The 11,036-nt window shown below is 48.6% G+C and overlaps 1 protein-coding gene across 1 annotated transcript; it reads left to right on the top strand.

Moving 5' to 3' along the window:
• The first annotated feature begins 1,487 nt into the window (after positions 1 to 1,487).
• On the top strand, positions 1,488 to 4,331 carry LOC134448252 (uncharacterized). Its single transcript, XM_063197949.1, has one exon. It carries the CDS (start codon positions 1,488 to 1,490, stop codon positions 4,329 to 4,331), a length of 2,844 nt encoding a protein of 947 aa, XP_063054019.1.
• The last annotated feature ends 6,705 nt before the right edge of the window (positions 4,332 to 11,036 follow it).

The raw sequence follows: 11,036 nt of genomic DNA, 5'->3' as shown, positions 1-11,036 counted from the left end.
CTTGAAGGGCTCGTACTGTACGAGTGGACCCTTCTCCTCTGTCGCTCTCATGCCTCCAGCAACGTTGGGTCCATTGGCTCTGTGGTTTTTGCCCTGGCTTTTGGTCCCTCTTGTCTCACCTGCTGTCACAGTGCAAGGTTGCTGTTGGCCATTCAGGCCACGCTTCGCTTTCCCCTGTTGGATTCGAACGCCTCTGTACATGGTCGCTTTCTCCCATCCACATGCACACTTTCGGAGGAACCCCAGACAACAGCCACAGGGGTTAACACCCATCGGCTGCAGGGAGTGACAGGGAGACGTCACCAGCAAACAAACCAGAATTAAAGGAGCCAAATGTTGTTGAATAGTGGATTCTGGCTGATGACCCTACAGCTGACCCATGGGCACCGTGCCAGAAACACCTTAGCGGTGCAGCTTGGACACATCCTCAGCAATGAACCCAGAGATCAGGGTCTTTGGTCTTCGGATCATTGAACACCCTCACCTGGGCGACCCAGCCGGGGCTGATCAGACCCCGACTTGTGTCCAAGCAGCGCACTAAGCCATGTGTCGCCCCTATTGATCCACAGCCACCTTGAGGCTCTCTCAGCTGCCTCACAGATGTTTCTGGTGGCTTTCCTTTCTTGACCACCTCTGATTCCAAGTAGCCTGAGTGACCGGTGCAGGCTCTGTCCTGGAGATCCTCTGCAACCCACGTCTATTGGCTCACAGTGGGCCCTCCACCCTGTCAGCTTGCAGTCCTCCACTAGTCCCACATACTTCGCCTTTTTCCGCTCAAAAGCTTCCTCAATCCGGTCTTCCCAGGGGACTGTGAGTTCCAACAGCACCACCTGCTTTGTACTCTCTGATGTAAGGACCATGTATGGCCTGAGTGTAGTGCTGGTGATGTGCTGCAGAAACTTCAATTGGCTCCCCAGGTCCACCTTCAGCTGCCAGTCACCCGCTGTGGATAATAGCCCAGCTGGGACCTTTGGCTGTGACTGAGGCCTCTCTCCGGCCCTGACGAAGGCAATGTGTGGCCTTGCTAAGGGCTGGTGCTTGCTTTGCTGGATTCCAGCACAGATGGTGTCCGCTACTGCCTTCAGCACCTGGTCGTGCGCCATCTGTACCTCCCCTCTCCCAGAGCTTTCGGGCAGCAGCTTAAGATGTGCTCCAGCGATCCTTTTGCCGGGCATAGAGGACAAGATGATGCTTCAGCTAGCACCCAGCAATGCAGATTGGCTGGACTTGGTAGGACGTCATACACTGACTGGATCAGAAACTGTGTTCCACCTGGTGAGACGCAGGAGGGGCCTTGCCCGGAGTCACCCCACAGTGCTCGGAACCTCCAAGTGTTGACACCACACTCCTTGAGCATGCAGTCGGAGCGGAGGCGGATAAAGTGGCCAGCAGCCACCATGACTACTCTGTGGAAGCAGTTCGACGATGACGTGGACCAAATCCTGGAGTCAATATCCAAGGGAGAGGCGGACCGGAAGCTGCAAGCCATGACAACTATCATTGTCACGATGGCAGCTGAGCGGTTTGGTGAGGAGGAGAAGAAAGCTCCTGGAACACCCTACATAAAGAACCACAGGGCAGAGAAGATCCATCTGTTAAGGTGGGAGATGAAAGTGCTGAAGTCCCAGTACAAGGAGGCAGGAGATGAGGAGCGCCTTGGTCTATCCCAGCTGATGGCCATCCACCGGAAGAGGATAAGGGTTCTCCGCCGGGCAGAGTGGCATCGAAGGCGGCGGCGCGAGAGGGCTCGTAAGCGCGCGGCCTTCATCGCCAACCCCTTCAAGTTCACCAAAGATCTCCTTGGCCAGAAGCGCAGTGGAAAGCTGGCCTCCTCCAAAGAAGACATCGATCAACACCTCGCGGAGATGTTCTGCGACCCCGGTAAAGAGCTGGAACTTGGAGACTGTGACATCCTCATTGATCCTCCCGCGCCAACGTTTCAGTTCGACATGTCAGAGTTGAAGCTGAGGGAAACCAAGGAAGTCGTCCATAAAGCCAGAGCTTGCTCTGCTCCAGGACCGAGCGGCACCTCATACAAGGTGTATAAGAACTGTCCTAAGCTCTTGCTGCGGCTGTGGAAAATCCTGCGGGTCTTCTGGAGGAAGGGGAAGATCCCACAGCAATGGCGAATGGCTGAAGGGGTCTGGATCCCAAAGGAGGAAAATTCCACCCAGCTTGACCAGTTCCGCATCATCTCTCTCCTCTGCATCGAATCGAAGATCTTCTTCAGCGCTATCTCCAGGAGGCTGTGCACCTACCTAGCAAGGAACACCTACGTCGACACGTCTGTACAGAAAGGTGGAATATCAGGGATGCCAGGCTGTGTGGAGCATACAGGTGTGGTGACGCAGCTTATCCGAGAGGCCAGAGAGAACAAGGGTAACCTGTCAGTGCTATGGCTTGACCTGGCCAATGCATTCGGCTCCATTCCCCATCAGCTGGTCCAGCTCACTCTGGTGAAACACCATGTCCCCAGCAGGTGCAGAGACCTCATCGCTGACTACTACAACAACTTCAGGATGAGGGTCTCTGCAGGAGCAACTCCATCTAGCTGGCACAAGGTGGATATTGGTATAATCACAGGGTGCACAATCTCTGTGACACTATTCTCCTTGGCCATGAACATGCTCACCAAGTCTGCTGAACCAGAGTGTAGAGGACCCCTCATGAGCTCTGGACAACGGCAGCCACCCATCAGGGCATTCATGGATGACCTTACAGTCACCACAGAATCCGTCCCAGGATGTCGGTGGTTATTGAGGGGTCTGGAGAAGATGATGGTGTGGGCCCGAATGAGGTTCAAACCTGCTAAGTCGAGATCCATGGTACTGAGGAAAGGAAAGGTGGAGGACAAGTTCCGCTTTAACATCGCAGGCACACCCATTCCATCAATCACAGAAAAGCCAGTCAAGAGTCTTGGTAAGGTCTTTGACAGCTCCCTCAAAGACAAAACATCTATTCAGACAGCTTGTGCTGAGCTAGATGGCTGGCTGAAATCTGTGGATAAATCTGGCCTCCCTGGTAAATACAAAGCATGGGTCTATCAGCATGGCATCCTCCCTAGGATTCTGTGGCCTCTCCTTGTCTATGCCATCCCATTGACCACAGTGGAGACATTGGAGAGGAAAGTAAGCAGCCACCTACGGAGATGGTTGGGATTACCAAAGAGCCTGAGCAGCATCGCACTCTACGGGCGCAGTAACAAACTGCAATTGCCCTTCAAATCCTTGGAGGAGGAATTCAAGGTAACACGAGCAAGAGAAGTGGTGCTGTACAGAGACTCTAGCGATCCAAAGGTGGCCAATGCTGGAATCCAGGTGAGGACTGGCAGGAAGTGGAAGGCAGAAGAGGCTGTTCAAATGGCTGAAGCTAGGCTGCGGCACAGGGCACTTGTGGGAGTGGTGACACGAGGCAGAGCAGGCCTGGGATCCTTTCCAACTCCGCAAGTGAACCCCAGTGGGAAGGAGAGGCGGCGCTTGGTCCAAGAAGAGGTGAGGGCAGCAGAAGAGGAAATCAGATCTTGCAAGTGGGTGGGCATGAGACAGCAGGGGGCCTGGACGAGATGGGAGAATGCGTTAGAGAGGAAAGTGACCTGGACTGACATCTGGAGAGCGGAGCCTCACCGCATCAAATTCCTTGTCCAGGCTGTATACGATGTGCTGCCCAGCCCATCAAACTTGCACACTTGGGGCTTAGCAGAGTCACCAGCTTGCCCTTTATGTTCTAAGAGAGGCACCTTAGAACACGTCCTAAGCAGCTGTTCCACAGCGCTAGGAGAAGGGCGGTACCGGTGGAGGCACGACCAAGTCCTGAAGACCATCGCTGAAGCCATCAGCACAGGACTGGCATGGGCAAAGCAGTTCCACCCCCCCAAGAAAGCCATTGCCTTTGTTAAGGCTGGAGAACCAGTTGCCCCATCCGGAAGAGCACCAGCAGGAATCCTGACCTCTGCAAGGGACTGGCAGCTGCTAGTGGACCTTGAAAAGCAACTCAAGTTCCCGAGCCACATCGCAGCCACCACCCTTCGCCCTGATGTTGTACTTGTGTCAAACGCCACCAAACAAGTCATCATGCTGCAGCTAACAGTCCCGTGGGAAGACCGCCTGGAAGAAGCCTTTGAAAGGAAGCTTTCCACGTACTCAGGACTGGTCAGTGACTGCCAGCAATCAGGGTGGAGGGCTAAGTGCCTCCCAATTGAGGTAGGCTGCAGAGGCTTTGCAGCTTGGTCCTTGGCCAATGCACTTGGAGGCTTAGGCATCGTCGGACACCAGAAGAGGAGAGCCATCCGCAACACCACCGAAGCGGCAGAGAGGGCCTCAAGATGGCTATAGCTTAAGAGAGGCGAGCCATGGAGTCGTGGTAGTTAGTCAGCCAACTGTACACAAGCTGGGGACTGATCACCTAGTCCAGTCGCATCAGCAGATGTATTTTCACAGTCTTGCTGGCTCTGACCTCCAAAGTTCTGACCAAGTGATCTTCCGAGTCAGTGCATGCTCCCAATTGGTCCGGAGGAGCATATGACAGGCAGCAATACCCAGCAGGTGTTAACATCTACCTGTGTAATCCTGAACTTCTGGCACAGCCACTGACTACTGTGAATAGGGCAGTTGGGAGGGAAGACTCCAGGGAAGACTGGAGGACGTCCAGGAGAGACTGGATGACAGCAGGGAAAGACCGCACTGGGCGTGGGCGGCTAGTTACCCAACCCACGGGTCTCTCATGAGAGGGACACCCAACCCTAACTACGAAAAATCGCAAGAAGCAACAGCCCATGGGCACTCCAAGAGGCGGGATGGAAGATGGGCCCAGCAGGACGGACTACACGATGATAATGGCAACGGAAACGGACCACGAGAATGCCAGAACAGAAATGAGGAGAGGATCCTCCGAAAGTGTGCATGTGGATGGGAAAAAGTGACCACGTACAGAGGTGTCCGAATCCACCAGGGGAAAGCGAAGTGTGGCCAGAATGGCCAACAGCAACCTTGCACTGCAACAGCAGGTGAGACAAGAGGGACCAAAAGCCAGGACAAAAACCACAGAGCCAATGGACCCAATGTTGCTAGAGGCGTGGGAGCAAGAGAGATAGAGGGTCCACTCGTACAGAACGAGCTCTTCAAGACCTGTGTGACGGAGGTCATCTTGCACCTGTTCACCCCCATCGGGGATCGAACCTGCGACCTCCTCAACTACAACGGTCTGGCAATGGGAGACACAGTAGTCTAATGAGAGACCCGTGGGTTGGATAACTAGCCGCCCACGCCCAGTGCGGTCTTTCCCTGCTGTCATCCAGTCTCTCCTGGACGTCCTCCAGTCTTCCCTGGACTCCAACTGCCCTATTCACAGTAGTCAGTGGCTGTGCCAGAACTTGCTGCCTGTCATATCTCCTCCGGTGCTCATGGGTCAGCTGTAGGGTCATCAGCCAGAAACCACCATTCACCAACGTTTGGCTCCTTTAATTCTGGTATGTCTGCTGGTGGCAGAGCAGTGACAGGGACGTCTCCCTGTCACCTCCTGCAGCCGATGGGTGTTAACCCCTGTGGCTGTTGTCTGGGGTTCTTCCCCCAAGTTTTATCCTTCCTCCTGAGCCAGAGCCAAAAGCTCCCTTTTTCACTCTCTTCATTGCCATTTAGCACTTTGGTCAGCAGCCTTTGTTGTTTTAAATGTGCATTATGAATAAACTTCGACTTGACTTCGACTCGACTCTTCAGCCTCCTCGGCCAGGCTCTTTGATGCCTTCCTGAGGCTTCCTCCAGCGAGAATACATTTCAATATGCAAATGGCATCACTCAAATCTATGGTGCGAGTTGCGTCATCCAACGATTCAATGATTGAGATGGTTTGTGTCCATTCCTTCAGCCCTTGGTGCCAGTCTACCCCAATGGGATCACCACCTTAACGTGGTGGGGTGGTTTGCGTGTCTCCGTGACCCCTAGAGCTATGTCGGGCAGGGACAACCCACGCCGAACAGGTCGAAGGGTAGAGACCAGACAAAGAGTGATCCCACCGGCCCTCCAGGGAACTACACCCGGACAAAAAACACATCATTACAGAAACCAGAAACAGAGCCAAGGAAGCAGTGCGGCAGGATGGTATCATGCTCAGGGTACCTCAGTCATGGAGGAGGATTGGGGAGAGCACTGGTTAATTACTCCTCTCACCAACCCGGCAGGTCGGAAGTCGAACCGGCAACCTTTGGGATACAAGTTTGACGTCCTAACTGCTTACCCATGACTACCCTAAATAAACTGTAATTTATAAATAATTTCAAAGTCTCCCATTTTCTTGTCCCAGTTCTGCAAAATCTGTCATGCTTATGATTCTCTCTTTCTCTCTCTCTCTCTCTCTCTCACACACACACACACACACACACACACACACACACACACACACACACACACACACACACACACACACACACACACACACACACACACACACACAGGTTAGTGTGCATTCCTCTCCTTTCTCTGAAATGGCTTATAGGTAATACGTTTTTTTCTTTGTGTGCTCCTCCTACTCAAGCGAGTAGGTCGCTTTTCTGCTTTGCTCCTGCCTAACTTCAATTTCTTTACTTTTTTTTTTTTTTTTTTTTTTTTTTCACACTATATCTTGGATTTTATTTGCCATATACACAGTTTTTAACAAGTTTAGAGAAGAACAACAGAGGATTTTATTCATACATTAGTGTTTTTCACAAGAGAACCTAGAAGTCAAAACAATTGCCGAGCTGAAACAATAACAAAATGCGACAACGACAGTCCAAAAAATGGATACTGCTGGAACAACGGATTTCTGCCCTGGAATCCTTACTGGGTGATCGCCTATCAAAGACTGAAGGAAGTCCTGAAACAGGTGCCGCAAATGCAAAAGCAGACCAACGACCGGCTGATGTGACATTTGTGACGCTGGACGAAACACCTGGCAAAAGCTTCGCAAAGCAAAATGTGAGTAGGCCTACTCACTATTGGGAAAGCAAAGGGGCTCGACCCAAAAACAGAGATAAAATACTAACTTCAACACCAGTGCGGTCTGCTGCTGCCAGACCAACTTTTTCAGGGCAGCCCATAAAACTTCAAAATCGATTTGAGTGCCTTGAACAAGTGGAACCAGTTGCTCCCAGAATAAAAACTGAACGTACACCGCATTGGAATAACAAGAACAAAGTTAGACGGCAGCTGCCTGCCTCTCCTACAACACTTGTTGTTGGTGATCTGAGTGTGAAAAATATCGGAAATGGAACTTTTAAAGTGTCCTGTCTGCCCCATGCATCCGTACGTGAGACCAAGGACAGTATCCCACAATTGGTGTCTGACCACAGATCTATTGATCGCCTTGTTGTTCACTGCGGGGCAGCGGATCTGTTCAAAGAGCAAATAACTGTCAAAAAGGATTTTAATGACTTATTTTCAACTCTGAAAGATCTGAAAATTCCATTCTTCATCAGCGGGCCAATACCAGCACCATGCTATCGCGACTTTGCGTTTTCGAGATTAAATTGCTTAAACACATGGCTGTCAAGGACATGCAGATCCAACGGTATCAGCTTTGTTGACAATTTCGACCGTTTCTGGAGACGCACTGTACTTTTCAAAAAAAACAGTGCAGAACTGAGTTGGACCGGCGCCAAAGTGCTGACAGACCAGTTGGTTTACAGCATTGAGACCTTGGGCGCTGATAAGCGGCCTGTATCTGTATCCACTCAGACACAGGGGCATTTCAACAAGCCCTCTGTGCCTGTAAGTGTGCAAACTGAGCCACAGACTGGCGAAAGCACACACACAGATGACGTAGCCAAGTCCCTCTCTGCTCAAGTGGAAAACAACGGAACACACAGAACTCGCCACAAACTGAACCAGCTTTCGGAACAGCTGGAAGATCTGTCACAGAAACTGGCAGCAAGCCGCTCGCCGGAGATCAAGTGTTCACCTCCTTGTCGGACTGGCAAAATGCCATTGGCATCACCATTTCCACCTCCCAGGTCTGCCAAAAAGCGACTGTCCACACAGGAAATAGGAAATGTGGTTTCCTCAAAACCAAACTCACCCCCCAGATGTGGCGAAACGCAGCCACCAGCAAGCCCTGGCAACGGCGACAAAATGCAATCACCAATGGAATCACAACCTTCCCGGAACGACGAAACACCATCTTCATCTCCCAGACTGAGATTTCCAGAAACTATGGCGAGACTACTCCCCTATGCCAGATCTACCTTTTCTACCCCCAGACATTCCTACCAAGCCTCCTATGCGGATATTTCTCAAGGTCAACCTCATTCTACCCCAAAATCTAAAAGGATACTTCCATCCATGACTGCACCCAAAAAAGGCAAGGCCCCACAACCACCTGTCTGTGCTCTGGAGTACAGTAGTATCAGTGAGGATGACATGGTTGAAAGCACAGTCTGATATCAACTGGGTCCCTACCCACATAGTAACAGTTGTTTTGAAAATAAGCAGATAAGGGGACCCGTGGACAATCTTATTCCAGTTCTAACAACAAAACGAGGTCTCTTGAGGACACGCATACATTCCCCCAAGACGGCAAGCATGGGAAATCTCAGACTTGTCCCAAAAAAACTCACTACCACAGTGGAAATGCCTCCAATGCTCAATGCTAAATTAGCTTTACAGAATAGTAGATCTCTAAGGAACAAGCCTTTTGTTGTCAATGAGTTTATCTGTACCCACAACCTTGATTTTTTATTTTTAACTGAAACATGGCTGGAAAAATCCACTAGCTCTATCACACTTATAGAAGCAACTCCGTCACACTTTAATTTCATTAGTACAGAAAGGCAGAATAAACAGGGAGGGGGGATAGCAATTATTTTCAAGGCACTGTTTCAATGTCAAAAGACATCACTAGGTGAATTTTCATCTTTTGAATACTTAGCTGCAGTTCTAAAATGTTCTTCTGACATACTGTTATTGACTATTTACAGACCTCCAAGACTTTCTGCACCACTCTTCTTAGAGGAATTTGGTGAGCTGTTGTCGAATGTTTGTGTGAACTATGATAGCTTGTTTATAGCAGGCGATTTTAATTTTTACGTGGACGACTTAGAGAATGTCTATGCTAAGGAATTTTTAAGTCTTATTGACATTTTTAGCCTCACACAGCATGTAACAGGACCAACACACAACCAAGGTCACACTTTAGACCTAATAATAACAAAAGGCCTTAATGCTTGTGCTAGTGTCAAAGACTATGGCTTTTCTGACCATTACTGCATTTTTTCTGATGTTTCTATGTACCCTCATGTTCAAAGGGAATCTGTTACAGTCAAAAAACGTATAATCAACTGTGAGACAGCCTCACTCTTTCAGCAAGCACTTTCAGAGATCCAAAGTCAAACCTCAGAGAGTGCAGATGATCTCATGGTTAATTTTAATTCAAGGATGACCCGTATTATGGATGTTATTGCCCCCGAAAAAATCAAAACAGTGGGACGTGAAAAAGCACCTTGGAGAAAGAATCCCACAGTTATATTGCTAAAGCAAGAATGCAGGAGGGCTGAAAGACAGTGGCGTAAATCCAAACTTGAAGTCCACTACCAAATCTATAAACACACACTCTCGAAATACAACCAAGAAATTTCTAAAGCTAGACAATCTTTTTTCTCTGACATAATTAACAGAAATATTAATAATGCACGTGTCCTGTTTGGCACTGTGGAAAAGCTAGCAAGGCCCCCAAATCTAATGCCCTCTGAGTTCCTCTCAGTCAGCAAATGCAATGAGTTCGCATCCTTTTTCAAAGGAAAGATTGAAAAAATACGTGCAAACATACTCACACATGTGCAACCGACCCAAGATTCAGACCAGCTTGCTATGGTGAAGTTAAATCCTAACCTCATGAGAAATTTTCATTTAGTTGATGTGGACATTCTTAATAGAACGGTACAAAGTCTTAGCTCCTCTACATCTGACTTAGATATTTTACCAACAGCCTTCTTCAAATCCATCTTAAATCTAATATCATCAGATGTACTTCAGATCATCAACACCTCACTACAAACAGGCATATTCCCAGGCTGTCTGAAAGAAGCAGTTGTGAAACCCTTACTGAAAAAGAACAACCTGGATGCACTGGTACTAAACAACTATAGGCCCATATCCAATCTACCATTCATGGGTAAAATAATAGAGAAAATTGTTTTTAACCAATTAACTGCTTTTCTAATCTCTAATAGCTATTTTGATAAGTTTCAATCAGGTTTCCGTGCCTACCACAGCACTGAAACAGCTCTTATTAAAGTTATGAATGACATAAGATTGAATTCTGATGCTGGCAAATCATCCGTCTTGGTACTTCTTGATTTGAGTGCTGCTTTCGATACAGTTAATCATTCTATACTACTACATAGACTGGAACACTGGGTTGGCTTTACGGGCATAGTGATCGACTGGTTAAAATCGTACTTACAACAAAGAAGTTTTTTTGTCGCCATTGGAAGACATACTTCATCACCAATGTCTCTGGATTGTGGGGTCCCCCAGGGCTCCATTCTGGGACCACTACTGTTCAATCTGTATATGTTGCCACTGGGACACATTATCGAGAATAACTCCATAAATTACCATAGCTATGCGGATGATACCCAGCTCTACTTATCTATGTCCCCAAATGACTATACCCCCCTTGAATCACTCTATCATTGCATGGACCAAATTAACAAATGGATGTCTCACAATTTCCTCCAGCTGAACACAGATAAAACTGAAGTAATTATATTTGGGAAAAGAGAGGAGAGACAAAAGATTGCTACTATCCTTGAAACGAAGGGACTGAAAGCAAGGGAAACAGTTAAAAATCTTGGGGTCCTCATTGACAGTGACCTAAACTTCAACAGTCACATGAAAGCTATTACTAAGTCTGCATTTTATCACATAAAAAACGTCTCTAAATTTAGGGGCCTGATGTCTAAACATGATCTGGAGAAGCTAATACATGCCTTTATTTCTAGTAAAGTTGATTACTGTAACAGTCTTTTTACTGGCCTCCCCAATAAAACCATTAAACAGCTTCAACTT

Source organism: Engraulis encrasicolus, chromosome 5 (assembly GCF_034702125.1).
Source record: "Engraulis encrasicolus isolate BLACKSEA-1 chromosome 5, IST_EnEncr_1.0, whole genome shotgun sequence".
In the NCBI taxonomy this organism is placed as follows: Eukaryota; Metazoa; Chordata; class Actinopteri; order Clupeiformes; family Engraulidae; genus Engraulis; species Engraulis encrasicolus.
This window is presented reverse-complemented; position numbering and strand designations above follow the sequence as displayed.

Coding starts and splice junctions, on each gene's coding strand:
- LOC134448252 (XM_063197949.1), top strand. CDS start 1,488: ATGACAACTATCATTGTCACGATGGCAGCTGAGCGGTTTGGTGAGGAG.